The sequence below is a fragment of the Mixophyes fleayi genome, chromosome 12, assembly GCF_038048845.1.
Source record: "Mixophyes fleayi isolate aMixFle1 chromosome 12, aMixFle1.hap1, whole genome shotgun sequence".
Taxonomy (NCBI): domain Eukaryota; kingdom Metazoa; phylum Chordata; class Amphibia; order Anura; family Limnodynastidae; genus Mixophyes; species Mixophyes fleayi.
The window spans coordinates 68503708-68527972 of NC_134413.1; the positions used below are offsets into that span (position 1 = coordinate 68503708).

The 24265-nt window shown below is 45.0% G+C and overlaps 1 protein-coding gene across 1 annotated transcript; it reads right to left on the reverse strand.

The window, feature by feature from the left end:
* Window positions 1-1093: 1093 nt before the first annotated feature.
* Window positions 1094-6828, reverse strand: LOC142108453 (uncharacterized). The gene is made up of 2 exons (XM_075192106.1): window positions 5098-6828; window positions 1094-2701 (listed from the first exon to the last, which is right to left on the reverse strand). The coding sequence occupies exons 1-2, from the start codon at window positions 6422-6424 to the stop codon at window positions 1800-1802; spliced, it is 2229 nt and encodes a 742-aa protein (XP_075048207.1). The 5' UTR covers window positions 6425-6828; the 3' UTR covers window positions 1094-1799.
* Window positions 6829-24265: the final 17437 nt, after the last annotated feature.

Here is a 24265-nt window from a genome sequence, read left to right on the forward strand (position 1 = left end):
GAGGAGTGCTAAAAATTATTTAGTAGATACTGCTGACAGATATGACTTTTGACAGCCAGAAATATTAATGCACAATTAGGGAGGACACCCCAAAAACACTGAGGAGTGCTAAAAATTATTTAGTAGATTCTGCTGACAGTTATGACTTTTGACAGCCAGAAATATTAATGCACAATTAGGGAGGACACCCCAAAAGCACTGAGGAGTGCTAAAAATTATTTAGTAGATACTGCTGACAGATATGACTTTTGACAGCCAGAAATATTAATGCACAATTAGGGAGGACACCCCAAAAACACTGAGGAGTGCTAAAAATTATTTAGTAGATACTGCTGACAGATATGACTTTTGACAGCCAGAAATATTAATGCACAATTAGGGAGGACACCCCAAAAACACTGAGGAGTGCTAAAAATTATTTAGTAGATACTGCTGACAGATATGACTTTTGACAGCCAGAAATATTAATGCACAATTAGGGAGGACACCCCAAAAACACTGAGGAGTGCTAAAAATTATTTAGTAGATACTGCAGACAGATATGACTTTTGACAGCCAGAAATATTAATGCACAATTAGGGAGGACACCCCAAAAGCACTGAGGAGTGCTACAAATTATTTAGTAGATACTGCTGACAGATATGACTTTTGACAGCCAGAAATATTAATGCACAATTATGGGGGACACCCCAAAAGCGCTGGGGAGTGCCAAATATGAAGAAAAAATAATAAACCTCTATCCTCCTCTCTGCACTAGCGATTTTGGTTAGAGCAATTGCAAGAACAATATTGTATTCTCTGTCCCTGCTCTAATTAGCCTATGACTACACCCTGCTCTCTCCCTCTGTCAAATGGCGATGGATTGCTGTGGAGGCGTGTATTTATAAAGTTGAAGTATCGCGAGAACCGAGTCCCGAGATCCGACGACGTCACAATGACGTTCGGCCTCGATTTGGATTCGGAATGGGCGGGAGAGTACCGAGCTGCTCAGCTCGGTACTCGGATACCCAAAGTTCGGGTGGGTTCGGTTCTCGGAGAACCGGACCCGCCCATCTCTAGAATTAATGCTGACCAACCAATAATGATGTCTGGCCACACCTCATGAATACGCCTAAGGTCTTCCCGAATCTCAATGATAAGATCAAGTGACTTTCCTCTTCCCAAGTCATTACCACCCGCATGTACCACCAGAACATTCGGCGGGCCCTGTTGTTCAATAAGCTTCTCTAACCAAGGTATAAGCTCGGCCCACCGTAAACCTCGTTTGCCCCACCATCTCATCACTATGCTCTCGTGATCCGGGATAACCCTAGACCTGGGATGGCCAGCGGCCCAGAAAACAAAGGAATGGTCGATGATCCACACTTTCCTAGTTGGAGCACTCTCACCTGAAAGCAGAAAAACAGTGTTAGAAAAAACATACCACCTTATTAGGAAGACAGGTCAGGCTTAGCATAAAGCACCAGAAGGATAGAATGATGAAATACCGTCCACAGGGGAGGAGAAGGGTAAATGACTCGTACGGGGAGCAGGCCACCCAGGCGAAGGTAAACAACACCTGGAAAAACCCCGGCAGCACACCACTAATCAGGACTTACGCCCAGGGAAACCCGGGTGAAAATCCCTTCGCGCCCCCGCTCCAAAGCGACGAGCGGAAAAGCCCAGGGTAGCCCACCAAAATGGAGGGATAAGACGGGATGGGGTAGGAAAATGGGGTGGGTGGGATAACACAGGAAAGGATGAAAAAGGAGAAAAAGGAAAAACTGTGGAGGCAACATTATAGTTAGTAAAACACAACATCAAACATCAACACTGTCAATCCTAACATAGGATTTATAAGCTGTAGATTTCCAACGGCCTATGGCTTTTATGGCCTCAGTAGAGGATCCGGCCATGGCAGCAGATGTAGCCGCACCAATCCTAAACGAATGGGTTCCGTACATTGCGCTGTCCAGATTTAGGGATTGCAGGGTTTGCTTCAAAATGGCCCCGAATTGATATTTTGTCAGAGGCATACCATCGTAATGACATAAAAACGAGCAGGCCCGAGGCCTCCTATTCATCAACTGTGACACTAAAGTGACCGGACATATATTACGATTTGACTGCTTGTGTAACTGCACCCACGATCCCCTGCCACACTGATCGGTCTTGGATCTAAGTAATTTACATGACACAGCACCCTCGCAAAAGATAACGTAATCTGCCCTCAAACCGGACTCCTGATGCCCTCTGGACCTAGCCACCAGCTCGGAAACACGAAAAGCTCCAAAAAAGGCCATGGAGAAAGCCGTGCTAAATAAAAGCCTCTCGTAATCGTCAACTGCGACTAAAATCAGGTTCCCTATCAACTTGTCCAGAATGTCAGTGGTGATTGGTAGGCGTGCATCGACGTGTGCAGGTCTTGTCCTACCCCACCCCTTTAAGGCCTTACTGATCATAAATCCCTTGGTGACATCAGGGAGACCTTGCAGCTTAGCCATAAATGATATCCCGGCCAAGGTAGATGCCATAGCGGCCCTAGATTCCCCACTGGAGTACCTATCCCACATGTAGGCTAAAATAGCGTCACGCTGACCTGCCTCAGACTGATCTTTTTGCCCGCTGTACAGTGACCACCGTCTCCATGCCGACTGGTATGTCTTCAGGGTGGAGGGAGCTACCGCTTGCTCCACGAGCCCAATTATGCCGGCTTGATGATCTGCCAAACACAAGAGGGACATGGAATACCAACACTGTCCGCCTGGGGAGCCAAACTGCGGAACCTGCTCCATTGGAAGCGAGACAACGCATCGGCCAACCCATTCTGAACCCCCGGAACATGTCTAGCCCTAAATGAGATGTCATGCTGAAGACAGCGCAATACTAGGTGACGAAGGAGGGATATGGCGTGGCGCGCCGAAGCACTCTGCTTGTTGATCGACTGGACCACCCCCAAATTGTCGCACCAAAAAACAATGTGTTTCCCCTGCAAAGCAGGCGCCCACAGTTCAATTGCTACCACAATGGGGAACAGTTCCAAGACCAACAAATTCTTGGTAATCCCCAGCCTATGCCACTCATCCGGCCAGCTGTCGGCACACCAGTGCCCATCCAGGTAAGCCCCAAAGCCGCATGCTCCGGAGGCATCCGTAAACAGATTGATATTAAAATTTGTTACGGGTGGTGACGGCCAAATTCGACTGCCGTTGAACTCCTTCAGAAAGGTGAGCCAAATCTGCAAATCCTCCCTAATCACCTGGGATAGATGCACGGCCGCATGCGGCCTACACCTACCCGCTGTGGCTCTCTGTAGCTTTCTGCAGAATACCCTACCCATGGGGATCACCCGACAGGCAAAATTAAACCTCCCTAACAGAGACTGGAGCTGGATCCTAAGACCTCCCCAATAGCCTCGCACATCCTGGAAACCTTATCAGCCGGGAGCCTACAAATTCCCTCCGCTGTGTCGATCTCAATTCCGAGGAATGAGAGACACGTGACTGGGCCTTCCGTTTTGTCCGCCGCAATAGGAACGCCTAACACCTTGAAAAGGGCCTCAGTGGAGAACAGCACCTCCCGATAACATGTGGAATCAGCTGGCCCGATAACCAAGAAGTCGTCAAGATAATGTGCTATCCACCGACAGCCCGTTCCCGCCTGTATGCACCAGTGCAGAAAGCCGCTAAACTTCTCAAATAGCACACAGGATATCGAACAACCCATGGGAAGACAGCGATCGATATAGTATCCACCACGCTGCCGAAAACCCATGTACTGAAACGACTCCGGATGAAGGGGCAGCAACCGGAAAGCCGACTCGATATCAATTTTAGCTAACAGGGCACCCCTACCGCATTCCTGCACCAAAGCTAGCGCTGCCTCAAACGACTGGTAACTAACTGAGCTCAGCGTGGCGTCTGTAGCGTCATTAACGGATTGGCCGGCGGGGTACGACAAGTGTTGTATTAGTCTGAATTTCCCCGCCGCCTTCTTGGGAACAACCCCTACCGGGGACAAAATCAAGTTGGGGATAGGAGGAAGTTGAAATGGGCATATCATGCGACCCAAAACAACTTCCTTCCCTATTTTTTCATCAAGCACCTCAGGTAGAGCGAGTGCTGACTTCAAATTAACCGGCGCTGCCTTAGAAATGTTGCCCTGCACTGGGAGTCTAAAGCCGAGGTGAAAACCGTCGTGAAGGAGGGCAGCGGTATCTCTATCCTCATACCACACGAGCCATTTGTCCAATTCAGCCAAATTAATTGGCGATGGACCCTTGACTCTGCAAAGCTGAACTTGTGCCTCTTCCCCTGCCCCCACTTCGTCGGACCTTTGCACAATCAGAGGCTGGATGTTGTCCGCCACATGATGAGCAGTTGTGCTTGAATCTGCAGGATAACCCTCGCTGGCAGGTGCCCGCATTAAAATCATAGCACCGTCCTTTGGTGGGGAGGGATGTTTGCGCCCTCCCCGGCCCTTGAAACCGCCTACCTGAGCCGCCCTCCACCGTCTGGTTACCCGGCCTCATCAATTCCAGCCAGGTGTCTATGTCCTTCGACCCTAAAGGTAATTTCTCACGTCCGCTCATACGCTTCCTAAAAAGCTCATCGTATGCCCTCCAGATTCGTGGTCCGTCTTTCACATACATCCCACTAATCAGGTGCATGTAACGCCATACTTCTGCTTGATCGCTGGGCCTACTTTCAAGATAAATTGTTGCAAAAATGGAGAAGGCATTCACCCATCTGAAGAAAGATCGGTACTTCTCCTCCCCCATACCTTACTTATCACAAGCCGCCGCCAATGCCTTCTTATCCTCCCCCGTCAGTGCGTACATGTCCACGTACTTCCCTCGCCTAATCCTATCTCTCACGCTAGGCCTGATCCCATGCGTAATTTCCAACGTTTCCACCTGCCCTAGCTCACTGCGAGCTACTGTTTGTTCGATGTCAGCTACCCGATTAGTCTGCTTACCGTGATCTCCTAGCAACTGAGTCTCTAACAATTTAATCAATTTTCTAGGCCTATCCCCGGAGTCAGATGACCCGCTGCTGGTGGATAGAACCGGGGATCCCAGCAACTGTGTTTTATGTGTAGTAGCGGAAATAGACTCACCGCTGATAGCAGGATTCCCGGCTCCGGCAGACGATACAGCCTCCCCTGCAGGCACGACCAGGCCCCCCGAAGTCCCTGATGCAAACTCATCGCCATCTCTGGACGCCCTCTGCTCACGCGACTCCAACCCGGCACTTCCACCAGGATCGACCGTTGATCCCCTATGAGCCGGTTCTGAAATAGAAATAGGAACAGTGAGTTGTGGTCTGGGTAAATAGTCTAAGCGCCGCCGCGCTGAGCCGAGACTCTCGCCGCTGTATTCATGTGTTGGGGCCGAATAGGGGGCCGAACTGGGAAACCCCCCAACATCCTCCCGCCGTGACGTGGAAGGGCTGGAGTACCGCGGGAAACCCACCCGGTGGCTACCAGAGTGGGCGGTGTCATGGTGAGGGGGGTGCCTGAGGGGAAATTGAGATAAGCTGACATGGTGATAATCGAAAATAACCCCGTCCCCGCCAGGGCTATGTACCCCCACCGGGCCACTAGGGGAAGTATCCCGAACAAATTCCCTATGTACCGGCCATAAACCCCTCCCCGGTGGAGATAGGCTAAACCGGGTCATGGAGTGCCGTACGGGCAAAACCCTGTCAGGGAAAGTGTGTGTGGTAACCCTGTCCGAGGGGGACGCCCCAGTGAAACCCCGTTCCCGACTGACTTGTTTAGCGGGCCCGCCAGGAGTCGGGGGCTGGCTGTACCCACCCCTAGTTGACCGTGAATCTGAAACGTCCTGAGACCCCCATGCAGAGCCCCGCCCGCTGTGGGGCAAAAAGGGGCTTGGTGGGAAGTGCAACTGGTGGAGGGCCGGAGGGTTGTGGCTGAGAGAGGGCATACCCCGGGCTGACACAGGGGGAGTAATGGGACACTGTATGAAGGATGTGTCCCTGTGAGCAGATACGTAGGGGGACGGTGAACTACCCACCAGGGATGCTGTACTCAGCTCGTGCAGTCTATCAGCCTGCCGCATAAGGATGCCAGCAGGCTCGTGGGGATAGTGGCTGTCCGCAGCTTCCCCCCTCCCCCCTCCCGCTGAACTGACTGATGCTGCCGCGGCCGGGCGCGATGGCGCCCTGGTTCTGCGCATGCGCGACCCGGCCGCCAAACGGGAGGCAGCTGCACGTCCCCTGAGGCCTGAAGAGGATCTGGGACGGCGTTCTGATGATGGGCGGGCAGAGGAGGTGGATGGAGCAGCCAGGAGGGCCGCGGGACGAGAGCTAAGGTTAAGGGGAACCAGGGAGGACTGAACGGGGGCAATATGGCGGGCGGAACCAGCGGGGGAGAGAGATCTGAGGCGGGCAGGGCGGGAGGTGGTACGCTTAGGACAGGGCATGGCGGAGGAGGGCTAAGGAGAGGGGATATAATGAAAGGCAAACAGCGGTGGAGGAAACAAGGGAAAAAGGAGGTGGAGGCGGAGGAGGGGGAATAAATGAGGGAGCGAGAGGGACAGGAACAGGCAGGGGAAAGACAAAGGGAGAAGGTGGAAAAAACAAGAGCATAAGAGGCAGAAACAAGAAGAAATACCAGGAAAGGCAACAGAGGCAGGCTTGAAACAGAAAACAAAGGGGGTACTTATCCGATTCTTCGCTCCAGGGTCTCTCTCTGCATCTCGTGTTGTGGAATGGACATTCCAGGAAGTGCAGTCAACTATATACTTCAAGGTTCCTCCCCCTGGATCAACCATTGGTCGGACCCCACCCAAATTTAAATCCTTCAGGTTAGTGCTTGGTTTATTACAAACCCTGTCGCCCTTTAAATGCGTTCGTCCCATGAGGCCTCACTTGTCCTTACACTGCATTCGGAGAACGAAAACGAAACTATCCAGAAAGCTGTTTCATGTTATTTAAGGATGAGCGGGCTCAGATTTCGCTAATTCGAGCCCACCCGAACAGTGCGGATCCGACGGGATCCGAGCACTGTTCGGGTATTTCCGGCGCCACAAAAAATGAAAGTGAGGCTCTGACGTCCAAGTCTCGCGTCGGATCTCGCGAGACTCGGATGTCATAAATGCCCCGCTCGCGGCCGCCATCTTCATTCTCCCTGTGGGTAGTGTAGAGGGAGGTTGTTGAGAGATAGTGATACTGTGCTCTGTCCTGCTGATTATTTTACTAAAGTGTGCTCTGTCCTGCTGATTATTTTACTAAAGTGTGCTCTGTCCTGCTGTGTCCAGTGGTGCTTTGGCCAGTGTCTGTCCTGCTGAGTCCAGTGGTGCTTTTGTCCTGTATTTTTTTCTGCTAAGTCCATAGTAATTTGATAATTATCCCAAAATCATTAAAAAAAAAAAAATATATAAAAAAATAATTTAAAAATTATAAAAAATATTATAGAGCAATATATTATTGCAGTCCCAAAAAATAGGTACTGCAATCTAGATTACTATGTTCACTGTTTCTGCAGTCCCAAAAAATAGGAACTGCAATTTATATTACTATGTTCACTGTTTCTGCAGTCCCAAAGTGTGTGTGGTTTAGGGGTACGCTCTCTTGTGCTGCATATAATGGAGTACAAAAATTTGGAGGATAAAGTAGGGAAAGATCAAGACCCACTTCCTCCTAATGCTGAAGCTGCTGCCACTAGTCATGACATAGTCGATGAAATGCCATCAACGTCGTCTGCCAAGGGCGATGCCCAATCTTCAACACCTGTGGCTGCGAGGAAAAAGCTCAGTTTTCCTAAAAGACCCGCTGGCGGGGATGCTGAGAACATCTGGTCTGGACTGAAGGACCTGCCAACCATTGCAGACATGTCTACTGTCGCTGCATTGGATGCTGTCACAATTGAAAAAATGGTGGAGGATTATTTTGTTGACACCATCCAAATAGACATGTCAGACAGTCCATATTGTTACTGGCAGGAAAAAAAGGCAGTTTGGAAGCCCCTGTACAAACTGGCTCTATTTTACCTGAGTTGTCCCCCCTCCAGTCTGTACTCGGAAAGAGTTTTTAGTGCAGCGGGGAACCTGGTCAGTGAGCGGCGAAGGAGGTTCCTTTCGCAGAACGTTGAAAAAATGATGTTTATAAAAATTAATTAGCAATTCCTCAATCAAGTACAGCACTGCCCTCCAGATAGTACAGAGGGACCTGTGGTTGTGGAGTCCAGCGGGGACGAATTGATAATGTGTGAGGATGAGGAAGTACACACTGAAGGGGGAGAGGAATCAGAGGATGAGGATGAGGACGACATCTTGCCTCAGTAGAGCCTGTTTAGTCTGTACAGGGAGAGATGAATAGCTTTTTTGGTGTGGGGGCCCATACAAACCAATCATTTCAGCCACAGTTGTTTGGTAGGCCCTGTCGCTGAAATGATTGGTTTGTTAAAGTGTGCATGTCCTATTTCAACAACATAAGGGTGGGTGGGAGGGCCCAAGGACAATTCCATCTTGCAACTCTTTTTTTGGCATTATGTGACCGTCCAACAGTCGTTTGCCATGAGCACAAAGTACGACAGTAGTCATCCTATGGCAAAGCGGATAACTGCGGCCTTAACAGCTATGTTGGTGTTAGACGTGCATCCGGTGTCCGCCATCTGTGCAGTGGAATTGAGACTAGTTGGAGGAGGCATTGTGGCCCCGGTACCAAATTGGGTACCGGGGCCACTCCACTACGCAGTCCATAAAGCTTCGTATCAGATATTAAAATACGTTCAATGTTCCTGCCAAATAAAAAAATAATGAAAATGCCCTGTCATCATCGAAAACAAGAGGTAGTGACGCGCTAGAACTCCACCCTCTATATGATGCAGAGGATGGAGGAGCAGAAAAAGGCCATTCAAGCCTACACAGCCACCTACGATGGGCCACGTGTTTGTGCCGCCCACTTGTGTCGCTTAGCTTAGACATCCAGCTACCTCGGTGCAACGTTTTGGACTAAAAACAATATTGTGAGGTGTGAAGTGTTCTGAATAGACTGGAAATTAGTGGAAATGAATGTTATTGAGCTTAATAATAGTGTAGGAGTGAAAAAAAAACCAAAAACTGGATTTTAGCACTTTTTATGCTTTTTTAAAAATAAATCAGAACCCAAAACCCGAAATCAGAACCAAAACCTTTCGTCAGGTGTTTTGGCAAAACAAATCAGAACCCAAAACCTTAAGCTAATCAGAACCCAAAACACAAAACACTAAAAGTGGCCGGTGCACACCCCTAATGTTATCAAAGTGGAAGCCCCCTTCATAATTTACTCGTCCTACTAAGTATAGGTTGTTGATTGACATTTTCAGTCAGTTTATAAAACCAAATCAAACCATGCGATGAGTTTTGGAACGATAAGACATGATGGTTGGAACGTACACACTAATGCGATATCAAACCTAACAGTTGTTTATCGTGTGATTGACACAATAGTTGGTTGGAAAACCAACTTCTTCCGATGGAATTATTGATGTTAAAATGTTTCTTTTTTCTTATTATTTCAGTCCAGATTAATGCAACTGCAAACTCACTGGGCAAAAGGTGAAGAATTTTGTTACAAATAGTTCAGGAAAACTGTTTCATGTTAACAAAGTTTCTCGCTACGAACACATGGTCATTGATCATCATCATCATCATTTATTTATATAGCGCACTAATTCCGCTGCGCTGTACAGAGAACTCACACACATCAGTCCCTGCCCCATTGGGGCTTACAGTCTAAATTCCCTAACACACATACACACAGAGACAGAGAGAGACTAGGGTCAATTTAATAGCAGCCAATTAACCTACCAGTATGTTTTTGGATTGTGGGAGGACACCGGAGCACCAGGAGGAAACCCACGCAACCACGGATAAGGCCATGGTCAGGTATTGAACTCATGACCCCAGTGCTGTAAGGCAGAAGTGCTAAAGACTTAGCTACCATGCTGCCCATACTAATCATAATCATCATCATCATCATTAATATTTATTTATATATATAGCGCCAGCAAATTCAGTAGCGCTTTACAATTGGGACCAAACATTATTACAACAGTACTGGGTAATACATACAGACAGAGAGGTAAGAGGGCCCTGCTCGCAAGCTTACAATCTATGGGCCTAATGGTGTTTTATGCCTCTCAATGGATGTAAATGGCTGGTCCTGTGAAATTTGGAAACCCAGGTATGTGACTGGGCGCTGGTCCATGAAGGCAAACATACAGATATTAACAAGTGTGACAAGCTTAATGTAGTAAGGTGTATTAAAGGACTGTATAGGGTAAATTGTTGGTATTGGAAAGACAGCTTTTCCAAAAGCTTTGAGCTACATTAAGAGCCGGATCAAAGGGTTCCCTGGAGTGAATGGAGAGGGAGGGAGGGCCTCCACTCATTTGTTCATAAGCGAACTAAACTAGACATCTATTGTTTGTTTGTGAGTTGGACATTAGTTCCTTCCACACTTAGGGGGAGATTCAATTGCCGGCGACGTGGCACGTGGACATCCCCGCGGCGTTCTGCTGTGCACATTGCCGGCAATTACGTTAAGAATCTCTTCTTCTGTTTCTGCACAACCCTACGACGTGCGAGAAAAAATGAGCGTAGACTCCTGCATTAGCATCGTTGCGAGGAGTCTCTGCGGACATTACGGAGACACCTCGCGACTGAATTGAATCTCCCCCTTAGAGAGGGATCCTCTAATGTGTTAGTTAAAGCCGGGCAGGCTAGGATTTATTGTGTATTTTTATGTTTTAATAAAACTAGCTAGTTATACCAGAGCATTGGATAACTGTGCCTCCTTTTGACTGCTGCGTGAAGAAGTGCCCCATCTACCCCAAAAGACTGCCCCTGTGCCCTGATCTTGTGACACTGGTTATAGGCTTATGAGGACACTTCTGCCTTAAGCTTTCATAGTAGACCGACCTTACCATTCTATAGGCAGATACACTATTGGAAGATTAGTCACGGTGGCTCAGTGGTTAACACTTCTGCCTCACAGCAGTGGAGTCATGAGTTTGATTCCCGACCATGGCCTTATCTGTGTGGAGTTTGTATGTTCTCCCTGTGTTTGCGTGGGTTTCCTCCGGGTGGTCCATTTTCCTTCCACATTCCAAAAACATATTGGTAGGTTAATTGGCTGCTATCAAATTGACCCTAGTCTCTCTCTGTGTGTATGTTAGGGAGTTTAGCCTGTAAGCTCCTATGGGGCAGGGACTGATGTGAGTGAGTTTTCTGTACAGCGCTGCGGAATTAGTAGCGGTATATAAATAGATGATGATGATGATGATTAGTCTATTGATCTGGTCTGTGAAGGACTGCTGTCTGGGTATCCCATCTGGCTTTTATTGTAAGATAAGGACTTTGTGACCCAGGAGATACAATGTCGAAATGTCCAGGATAAGCTCAAGGTCAATCTATATCCATATGGTTCTTTTAAAGTGTATATGTAACAAGGTAATGTTCTACAGTTCTCTGCTCTGTTCATTGCAAGAGCTTTATTGGTCCATTATGTCATGTTCCCATAAGAAAAGCAATCAATCTTCTCGCCCACTTTGATGTTCCGTCTCTTACTGTGTATTATAATTCAGGCACAGACGCTTAATTACTTTCCTCTCCTTCAATGGCACAGAGACCGTGTGGTTTATTCCATATAAAGCACTTTATTGTCTTCCAAAATTCTAATTGATGTTGTAATGTTCAATTTTCTGATGTAAGGTTTCATTTCTCAAATCAGTTAATTATCAACCAAGTTCCCTGTTATTGTCCTGGTATACTACGGTTGTTTTATGTAGATGTCATGTGCAGTGAATCACTGATAATTAGCCAAAATTCCCTTCCCTTTTTCGTCATTCGGAAACTAGGTTCTGCACTAGACAACCCAGGCTTTCTAGTTATTTAAACCGAAACCCAAGGTGGTCAGTGTCTGAATAGAATCACCTATTGGGAAGTGACATCAAAACAATGTAAGGTCTTCTCTTACTGAGACATGCCCCCTCTATGATCCCTATAATCTTTTTCGTAACCCAACATAGTTCACGTGCTTCAACTCCAACCTAGCGATGCCCTCAATTGTCATCTTTGTTTATGGTAAAATTTAAGACAACTTAAAATCAGGATTCTCATGTATTACCCCATGATAGGAGTAGTCAACCAATCAGATGGAAAATAACACTAGTTCACACTGTTTCCTTTGTATCCACCACGGTGGCTCAGTGGTTAGCACTTCTGTCTCACAGCACTGGGGTCATGAGTTTGATTCCCGACCATGGCCTTATCTGTGAGGGGTTTGTATGTTCTCCCTGTGTTTGCGTGGGTTTCCTCCGGGTGCTCTGGTTTCCTCCCACACTTCATAAACATACTAGTAGATTAATTGGCTGCTATCAAATTGACCCTAGTCTGTGTGTGTTAGAGAATTTAGACTGTAAGCTCCATTGGGGCAGGGACTAATGTGAATGAGTTTTCTGTACAGCGCTGTGGAATTAGTGGTGCTATGTAAATAACTGCTGATGATGTGCACTATCCCTTCAGGATCAATCTGTCTATTTAAGAAGAGTGGAAATTGATGTTAGTCCACATCCCATAGGTAAATGCAAAGCCAGGGCTGTCATTTTTGAAGCAGTAGACTGGATCTCCTTTCCATTAACGTGACACATTGTCACAACTTAGGCATAAAGCACCTGCTAACATTGGCGCAACTCGAGTAGAAGGTGCGGAATCTAACGTGCCTCTGGTTTTCACCAAGAACCCCCGCAAGGAGTTATGGGCTCCGCTGCAGGAGACACGCAGGTCGTAGTCCTTCACTGAATCGTATAGCGAGGCACAAAAGGAGAGTAGTCAAGTGAGCTGGTCTGGTAACGTGCTGGCAACAAGGTACAAGGGAGAATGCAGGAGAGAGGTCAAACAAACCGGGTAGTAAGGGCACAGGAATTCAGAGGTAGTCTGACAAGCCAAATCACACTGCAACGCTGGAGCAGGAAAAATACCTAAAACTGCCTTATACAGTGCAGGCAGCCAATGAGAGAAAGAGAGGCGGCGGTGCTGTCATCGGACGTGGTTAGAATAGCGTCCCGTTGCCCAGCAACGAGATGCACATGCGTGGAAGAACCAGCGGTCCGGACAGAAGTCATGCGTCCGGTTGCCTGGCAATCAGACGCGACAAGAGCAGAGACAGGCGACCGTCCTGAAGAAGCAGCGGGGCGGCGCCTGACACACATTTTGCATGCTTTGTTTAAATATATAGGGTCTAGTTAGAAGCCCGTTAAAATGATGGAAAAAATTTTTTTAACACTGTGCAAATAAAACGAATGGATAGAAAGTTGAGTCCATTTGGAATAGCAAAGGTCGCTATAAATGGAAACTGCCACACATAAAAACCAAAATAAACCAAAGTAAGCCTAAGAAATGAGGAAAATATATATTAGTAGGAATCGTCAAGTACACAAGTGTCATTTGCAAACATTTTACCAAATTTGTTTGTGTTTTTTTGTGTGTATTTATAAAGGTGAGGAGCAGCGTTAGCCTTTTACTTTATATATATATATATATATATATATATATATAAATAATATATAGGTCTAAAACTATAATTCAACAGGCACAAAAGGAAACCTTAGCTGCATCAGGTCATCGGTAAATTTTCTGCTGGACAAACCATGTTACAGTATAAGGGGTGCAAATTAGTTTATTACTTTGTTCATATGCTATATACTGACTGTTTTTTTTATGTAGCACACAAATACTTGATGGGTCTCTTTTTACACTGAAATGCAAAGTTGATCTAGGACATGTCCTACCCCAACTATAAATCTGTCTCCATATTTTAAATTTACTTCCCCCTCCAATGCAACATGGTTTAGCCCAGGTGCAAAGTTACTGTTTTTTTTGCTTTACCTTCCTTAATGTGAATAATTAAGGAAGTTAAAGCAAAAAAGGAGTGTTTTCTCCCTACTTAGCAGTAAAGAGCCCAAGCTGCAGCCATAGTTGCCTACTCGATCGGAATGCCCGGGGGACTCCCGAATTTCTGGGAGTTCTCCCGGGACAGCAGGGCAACCTCTGGGTTTCTGGTCCCCTCACTACTTAAGTGGCGGGGGCAGGGCTTAGGACGCAAGTTGCGCGTCATTGTGTCCCCGCCCCCTGTTGTAATAGGCTACAAAAGTGGGATGCATCTAAGGGGTGGGGTCAGGTGACGCTATTCGCTGAGCCCGCCCCCATACGTCCAGCTCCCCCCTGATCTCCTGCAGGACAGCTTGCCGGAGTTGGCGAGTATGACCTATGCTGTTTAGCTATTTTTGGGTGAACATGTTCTTTTTTTAATTAATCTGTTTTTATCCAGTAAAGATTCATGCTGATGCTATTATCAGCATCAAAACATATCGTTACACCAAGACCTAGTAGGCGTATACCTGGAAACACAACCAAGCCTAACTACCTACTGTATCCTCAATCTGCCTCTCCAGGGGCTGAAAGTGCAACTTACATAAACATCCAGTGCTGAAAATCAGATTTTTGCAGGTCTCAGCTGGACTTAACAGGCCTGAGTCATTAAGGAGCGCAAAGCATAACAAATGAGTAACTTTGCACCTGGGCAAAACCATGTTGCATTGGAGGGGGAGGTAAATTTAAAATGTGGCGGCAGATTTATAGTAGGGGTAGGGCATGTCCTAGATCATCTTTAAATTTCAGTGTAAATCATACTTGCCAACTATTGAAAATTCATTTCAGGGAGAAAATAAAAACCAAGGTGGGCGTGACCAGCCCCGCCCACTTGGCGTGGCCAGCTCCGCCCACTGGGCATAGCTAGCACCTGCCACATACCGCCCACATACCATATAGTTGTGCCTCATGTTCATATTATTCCACAGTAATACCCCCTGTTCCTATACAACACAAAATGTGCAGCAGTTCAGTGTTGTGGAGATGTGCTGTATTGAGAGCTGCTCAATGTGCCACAATGCAGGACGCTGCACGCCGAGGGTTGCCGACCCCTGAACTAAAGTGTCTTCCACTATTGGAACAGCTTACAAAGTAAATTGTGTATGTGCAAAATAAAAATGTTAACTCTTACCTTCTCCTGGTTGGCTGGTAAGGCCCAGATGTACTGATATCTGACGCAGAATGCTGTCCAAGTGCAAATGCAGAATATCTAAAGGAGTGGCACAAATATTCGATTTCAGAACAGAGCAATACATTATACATCACTCACCTGTTACACACTGACATGGGGTGCAGCGGTAATCTCACAGGGGTGCCACAGCCAGGGTCAGTGGTAAGCAAGGCGGGGGACTACTTAGTAATTATTTAGGCTTAGGGATGTTTTGAAAAAATAGATATGACTGGGGAAGGGGGTTATACGTCCAAAAAGGCTGTGTCTCCATATCACCCACGGCTCTGCATATATATATATTAAATTTAATTATCCCTAGTGAGGTTTGATTAAATAAAAAAAAGATCTGCAGCCTGTTCTACTGCATCCTGCCCACAGAATCGCGTCATATTGTGCCCACTAACCCAAAACTAAATGAGGCAACTCCACACTCCACACTTTACTAACAGCCTCAAAAATGAAAATATTTGTGACCACATACTGCGAAGTTGATGCAAAAATTATTTACATAGTATATATTACACAATGCTTTCACATCAGGCCCAGTTTACAGTCTATATTCCCTATTATATGGATAGAATCAACCAATGTTCAAAAGAAATAAAACATATCAGCATTCCTGCCCCATTAAAAAATAACTTTTCTTAATTCAGTTAAAATAATTCAACCAACCAGACAGCTTGCCAAGAAATATTGATTAATGTTTTATACCTATCTGATAGGTCTATCAGCATTCCTGCCCAATTAAAAAGTAACTTTCATTAATTCAGTTAAAATAAAATGTATTTAATAAATCATCCAACCAGGCAGCTTTTTATTAATATTAATGTTTTATACTTATAGTGCTTGAAACTTACAGCTGAGTTACTTGCCACCTCCGTATAGCACAATTAGATGCTAATTGCCTCTTTGTATTGTTATATAACATAGTATGGGCGAACTCACACATACAAGATGCCTCCTCACTTACTGGTCTAGGACTCCAGGCTGTATATATCCAGAGGGCAGCGTGGGCGTGGGAGCTCCGTGCTCCACCAATGGCCGGGGTCTTCTGGGAGAATAGCAGCGTCGCGTCATCACGCCGATGACGTCACCGGCGCATGCGCATTTTGGACACAATGAAATCGGCAAAAATTCGGGATTTTCGTGTCCTCTCGTGGGAGTCTGGGAGATTTCCCAGCGTTCCGGGAGTCTCCCGGACGATCCGGGAGAGTTGGCAACCATGGTGTAAATATAAAGCTATCAAGTATTTGTGTGCTACATGAAAAAAAACAGCCAGTATTTATCGTATGTTCTAAATAATAAACTAATTACCACCCCTTGCATTGTAACATGGTTTGACCAGGAGCAAACTTACTCCTTTTTTTGCCTTACTTTCCTTAATGACTCAGGTACAACTCTAAATTGTGAAGTGATGTGGAATATACTGGCACTGTACAAATAAAGGTTATAATTATTAATAAGAATAAAAATGAGAATAATGATAATGCTAAATCAGGTCCATAATCTCTCATATGTATTAGTAACATTATTTTACTCACCAAGAAGACAGAGAGATTTGTTATACACAAAATAAACCCTTTGTTAGTGTAACATTGTTGCCCTTTAACAAGAGAACAACTGGACTAAAACTGTGTTTTATTTAGAGGACAAGACAGCATTGTATTATATTTTAGCTTGTGGTTGTTTTTATTTCTTTATTGACAATAAGACGCTATAAAAACACTAAAGAACAACACTTTGTTCTCAAGGAAGCTCTGCTGTGCTTTGTAACTAGTTTCTGTGGGAGACATTCCTGGCATACCGATCTAAAGAATGCAGAAACTCCTCCAAATGTTCTTTTTCGCTCTGTGATTTTTCTAGAACAAAGTAGAGCATGCCTCAGTCCATGTAATTAGGTTTCACGGCGGTCGTTTCCAGAGCAAGAAGAGACTTGGGAAAAAATGTAATCATGATTATATAAAAACATAGCGTGTAGAAAGCATCAATGGCGCAGGGGCGCACGCAGGGGGGGTTTCTGGGTCTCCAGAAACCCCCCCCCCCTCTGCTGAAGAAGTGCCCTACATAGCAGCAATGTACTATACAGCAGCCGAGGCGCTGTCAAAGAAGCGTCCACGGCAGTGCTGTGTTGTATACAGCACAGCACCGCCGCGGATGCTTCTTTGACAGCGCCGTGGCTGCTGTATAGTACAGTGCTGCCGGAACTGAGCTGCTGCACATGGGCGGCAGCTCTCGGTTTTTTTTCTTTTTTTTGGGGTGGAGGGGAAACCCCCCCCTTAAAAATCCTCTGTGCGCCCCTGTGAAGGGTAGATCTCGTTTTTTAAAGAGCTGTCAAATTTTTAGACTTGTCCAAGAAACTGTTGTCCCTTGCAAAGTGCACGGTATATCATCAGCATTCATTTATTTAACTCCAGGGGCCCATGTGAATTTAATTGATTGGATATTTGACGTCATAGCACAACACTACCTATAAGCACAATTTTATGCACAAGATCGCATTGTTAAATAGCATAAGCAGCCACAACATTGGCGCCTATGCAGATTAGCGTGATTCCGGCATTTGTGCTCACTTACACGTCTAGAGGCGGTAAAGAGGAGGAAGTCATGTGCTAACATAGTCCGAGTGCAGTAAGAGTGAGTTCGCACAGAGACCAGGGAACATATTCACCAAACTGCGGGTTTCACGTTCAAAGCCCTCATTAATACACACGCTAATTAACTCCCACGCGCTCTCTTATATCTGCTTCTAATCTGCACCTCGCTTCCTCTCTGATTACCATCTCTCACTCACGCCTCCAAGACTTCTCCCGTACTGCTCCTCTCTTATGGAACTCACTAACTGACCTGACCAAACCTTCCCACATATACAAACGCTCTTTCCCCTCTCCGTTCACTTCCCAAAACCGTAGGCTGCGTTTACTGGCGTTCTGGGCATGCGCAGAGATTTTGCATGCTCAAAATCGGCAGATACGTGCCTTGATGAATTAGGCCCTGTGTTTCTATTTAATAAATTAATAATAGAGGAAATGTAAAGATTATATTATAAAGTAGGTTAAAAAAATATGGTTAGAGAAAAAAGGCAACTTTTCACACATGGAGTATACAGAGGACAAGGGGTGATAAACATAGGAACACATGGGCAGCACGGTGGCTCAGTGGTTAGCACTTTTACCTCACAGCACTGGGGTCATGAGTTCAATTCCCGACCATGGCCTTATCTGTGAGGAGTTTGAATGTTCTCCCCGTGTTTGCGTGGGTTTCCTCCTGGTGCTCCGGTTTCCTCCCACACTCCAAAACATACTAGTAGGTTAATTGGCTGCTATCAAATTGACCCTAGTCAGTGTGTGTGTGTTAGGGAATTGAGTCTGTAAGCTCCAATGGGGCAGGGACTGATGTGAGTGAATTCTCTGTACAGCGCTACGGAATTAGTGGCGCTATATAAATAAATGGTAATAATAATAATACATTGACTGGTTCATTCAAACTACACCTGTATGTGCGGAGGCTCTTGTTTGTCTAGTCTAACCCATATAATCCTGAGAAAGCCGAGCTACAGCCAGTTGTCAGGATGAGGGCAGTGGGAGTCATGGAAAAAAAAACTTTGCAACCACACGTAAGCAAGCGGGAGTTAGGGTACAGACTACAGAACATTTATCCCTATGCAAAATCGTTAACGATTTTACCAACGACTGAAAGCCCCGATCAGCAGCCGATTCCTGTGTACACACTATACACGTTTTAAATGATTTACCGTCAGATCTGTGCTCTTCATCTGTCATAACCATCGGCTGAAAAGATGGTGACTCTGCACACTGCATAGAGATCTATGGACACTGCCGGTACTTAGTACATACACACTGCAGGATTGGAACGACATCGTTCCATCGTTGAACAAGATTTTTTTTTGGTTTAAAAATCAAATGAAACGATACGATGAGCTTTGGAACAAAATCGTTCATCATTGGAGCGTACACACTAATGTGATATCAGGCTGAGCGGTCGTGTGATTGACCCGATAATCTGAAAACCGAGCTCACCCGAACTTAAGGGATCCAAGTAGGCTCGCGAGCTGGTTTGGTATCTCCACGCATTCTCGGATCTGAATCGAGGCAAAACTTCTTTGTTGCGTTGTCGGATCTCGCAGGTTTTGGATTCCATAAGTACTTCCCTCCCCAGGAGATCCAGCGCCATTGCTCACACAGAAACAGGGGTAGCAGTGTTCTTGTCACTCTCCAGTCTCCAGTGACATTGCTCAGTGCCATTGCTCACACAGAAACAGGGGTAGCAGTGTTCTTGTCACTCTTCAGTCTCCAGTGACATTACTCAGTGCCATTGCTCACACAGAAACAGGGGTAGAAGTGTTCTTGTCACTCTCCAGTGACATTGCTCAGAGCCATTGCTCATACAGAAACAGGGGTAGCAGTGTTCTTGTTACTCTCCAGTCTCCAGTGACATTGCTCAGTGCCATTGCTCACACAGAAACAGGGGTAGAAGTGTTCTTGTCACTCTCCAGTCTCCAGTGACATTGCTCAGAGCCATTGCTCATACAGAAACAGGGGTAGCAGTGTTCTTGTCACTCTCCAGTCTCCAGTGACATTGCTCAGTGCCATTGCTCACACAGAAACAGGGGTAGCAGTGTTCTTGTCACTCTTCAGTCTCCAGTGACATTGCTCAGTGCCATTGCTCACACAGAAACAGGAGGGGTAGCAGTTTTCTTGTCACTCTTCAGTCTCCAGTGCCATTGCTCAGTGCCATTGCTCACACAGAAGCAGGGGTAGCAGTATTCTTGTCACTCTCCAGTCTCCAGTGACATTGCTCAGTGCCATTGCTCACACAGAAACAGGGGTAGCAGTGTTCTTGTCACTCTCCATTCTCCAATAGCATTGCTCAGTGCTCACTTGACAAAAAATTGACTGGAAATTATTGGAAATTAATGTTATTGAGGTTAATAATAATGTAGGGATAAAAAAAGAGCCAAATAATGTGATTTTAGCAAAAATATATAGGGATTTTAGAAATAAATCTGGATCCAAAACCAAAACACAAAGTTAATCCAGATCCAAAACCAAAACACGGGGGTCAGTGAACATCTCTACTGAAAACCCTGCAGTGTGTACCCAGCCTTACACTTACTAATTGTTTAACTATGCATAAAGAAAGGTTTTGCTGAATAAGATAAATATTGTGTGATTATGTCCCATGTTCATGCCACGCTGTGGGGTGTAATACAATACGTTTGGATACAGTGCACCATTCATAGCATGTTTACATACAGCTGCTTAGCATTATAATGTCATTAGAAATTGTATTCATATGTTGGTAGATATATAGGTGTCACAGCTTGGGCTCTGTAGAAGTATATAATCCATGTGTGCCTTATTTATGCCCAGTACAATCTATCCTAGTTGGGGCTTATTTTTATTATGGGCCTTTCTGCAACCATTAGTTAGGAGGAGAAAAATTAACACAGAAAGTTTAATGTATTTTTATTATTTACTATTATTATTTATTATTTATTCTTCAAAAACTGTGTGCAAGTGTACCTAGAAGAATTGATGCTGTTTTGAAGGCAAATGGTGGTCACGCCAAATATTTTATTGAGATTTCTCTTCTGTTCATTCACTTTGCATTTTATTAATTGATAAAAAATAAATTACTAACATTTCTATTTTTAAAAGCATCCTTACTTTGCAGCATTTTTTCCACTCCGCTCCTATGGGGCAGGGACTGATGTGAGTGAGTTCTCTGTACAGCGCTGCGGAATCAGTGGCGCTATATAAATAGCTGATGATGATGATCCCAGAGATTTATTACAAAACTCACAATTAGGTGATAATTGACAGTGAATTTCCCATCCCACTGTCCATTAGGAGGATCGGGTGGTTTTAGCCAAGGTTGGGTAGCCATGAAATGTTTAGATACCTAAACACTCCATGGTTAACAGGGATGGGTTTGAAATCCCAACGGCCACCACCGTGTTAACAAATAGGATCCTGTGGGAAAGAGCGATACAAGGTGGACAGTTATTAAGCTGAGCCAGAATCCCTAATTTTTCACAGCTTCCTCTGGAGCGGTAAGAGTTTTTGCAGACGTGGACATGCCGGCTTGCCGCCATGACACTTGTGGACTAGGCTTCCAGGGTTATTGCTTTTTTTGTTTTGGGTGAAGCAAAAGTGCTCTTCATCCTTTGCTAAATCTGCCCATTCATGCAAGATACATAAAAAGCTTTATACAAGCTTAAGACAAACTTTGACTCTTTAAGCTGTTTGAGAAACTACACGTCCCAATCTGTACTTTATACCGAACAGACTTTGAGGTTTTTCAATGTATGACATTGTGGCTAATAATTTCTATGTTTTCTCTGCATTCATCATATTTGTGCAAACACACCTGACATGTGACCCATTGCGAGTACAAACACGGCTCACTGCAAATTACATAACTTGTTTTTTTTCCCAGCAAACGCCTTACTCAGCGTATTTCCTCTCGAACACAATAGTTCACATCTTGCATGGGTTCCACCGTAAAATAATGAATTAGAAGCCCTCTTTGGTTCTCTGCATAAACTTGCCCTCATAATGTTATCTTAAAAATCCACGTAATTTAGGTATACGCACGTCCGTATTCCGCTTTAAGCGAATCTAAAGAAATGTCTAATATTGAATTTGGTTCTAGGTAAGCTCTGCTTATACGGCAGACACAGTACATTCCAGGAGACGTATAAAAACATAAAAAAGTATTCAATTGTTGTCACCTGTTTATAATATGGGGCCTGATTCATTAAAGAAAGTTAGCAAAAGTAAGCAAGCAAGGCAAAACCATGTTGCATTGGAGGGGGGAGGTACATTTAAAACTTGATGGTAGATTTATAGTTGGGGTAGGGCATGTCCTAGATAAACTTTAAATTTCAGTGTACAAATAAGCTATCAAGTATCTGTGTGCTACATGAAAAAACAGACAGTATTTAACTTATGTGCAAAATAATAAACTAACTTGCACCCCTTGCATTGTAACATGGTTTAGTCCAGGAGCAAACTTACTCAATTTTTTACTTAACTTTCCTTAATGAATCAGGCCCATAGTCATTAATGAAAAAAACATGGAAAAGAAATCTATTTGTTGTTATTTTTTTATATACGAAATACATTTATCAGGATGTTATTAATGTCTACTGTACATAAAATGCGGGCGTACATGCATTCAAGTTACTTGTGTGTTCTAAAAATGCAAGTAGCGTTCATGTTGTGATTGAAGATGAATCAGGCCCGAAATGTTTTTCTACGACAATGCTGTTTCATGAACATTGATGCCGTTTTTAATTAAAATGCGTGTTTGTTCCAACTTTATTCTTTGCTTCCAACGAGATGTCTTTTATTATTGAACTTTACTAAATTAATTTTGGAAAATATGTCCCATCTGGCAATGTGAACACCCCTAGCCCCCAGGATGTCACTGTTATAACTGCCGCTAATTGGACTTGTTTCTAAAAGATCTAAAGTATCTACCTTTGCCCATTCTTAGTGCTGGGAACTATGGTACAGTAATATATGTGGCCGGGAGCTTGGGCACGGCTATATTAGGTCTATCAGTAACAGTTAACACCAATACAATGCTGCGGTGTCTTATTTTCTTTCTCACGGCCAATGTTTAAGTATGTATTGTGTTTATGTCTTTACTATTCTGACAAAGAAACAAGCAAAAGAACAGACATTCACAAGTAGACACTATTGGGTTGGTTAACACGCAAACAATGCCTGGGTGGAGTGGCCTTGGGTTCATTTAGACCCATGATGCCAGCTGTCCTTAATCTCTGTTCTTGGCTCACTTCACTTTTTATTTATTTTCCTGAGTGAACTTGTCATGACAAACTCCCAATCTTCACTAGATAATCACTTTTGGTGGCCTGCTCACTGGGGGCTCAGCCAACGTCCCTTCACTGAGCTATCTTCTGTTCAATAGACCAGCATGCAGCTCAGATGGGTCTCTCAATAGGGATCATTAATCCTTATTGGTCCATTCACATAGTACAAGATGAGTCCATGCTCTGTTCTGATGCACGACCACCTCCCGTTTATTTTTTAAGCACCTCAATGAGTCCTACTCTTGCTGGTCCGTACTGAAAAAGTGCATGGTGTAGCCAGTGAGAACATCACTTCAATGTCCTCCCTACCGCCACTTCAGGACTCCTCCCCTCATTTCTTTCTTAATAGCTTGTTGACCAATCACGGTATGGCTACACAGGGTTGAGCTGCCTGATGATTGGCCTGCCTTATCCACCAATTAAAACGCTGAGAGCTGTCTAGCGGCTATGATGGTTTTTCACACCCAGTTTAGTAAAGTCACCCCCTCTCTATCAGCTGCCAAAGTAGTGTTGGATTGGTGGACGGGTTTCTTTCTGTAAATATGTAGCTGGTCCTGCTGTACCATCAACCTCATATCTCTGCTTGCATCAACCGGAGTAGGCTAGAACCCAGGCCCCATATCGTCTAACTCCTCTGACTGCAAATTGTGCGTAGTTCCCCCCTGTATTCAAATCCAAGCGTTTCTTAAGTAGAGATGCTCACCGACCCCCCTGAACTGGTTTTGGTTTTGGATCTGGATTAGCTTCATGTTTTGGTTTCAGTTTTGGTTTTGGCAAAACCGCCCTCGTGTGTGGTTGGTTCTGGATTTTTTAGGAAAAATCCTAAAATATGCTAAAATCACATATTTTTGCTCTTTTTATTCCTACATTATTATTAACCTCAATAACACTAATTCCAAGTCATTTGCAGTCAATTTTGACCACCTCACAGGTCACAATATTATTTTCATACACTTTGGGACAAATACTGCAGCGACCTGGCTGGATGGTAAGCGACAGAGCAATGACACAAACACACGGCAGTTCCTAGCACAACTAGGACACATTGGCACACAGCAGTGGCAGAAAAGAAAATTGGTGCAAGATGGAATTCCACCACCCACCGTTATGTTGGATCTTAAAAAGGAATCCAAAAATCGCGAGATCCGAGATCCGACGACGTAACAATGACGTTTTGCCTCGTTTTCGATTCCGAGGGCGCACGAAAGTCGGCTCGGTACTCGGATCTGCTAAGTTCGGGTGTGTTCGGTTCTCGAGGAACCAAGCCTGAGCATCTCTAATAAGATGCATTATGATTTCTATAAGGGTGAAAATACCC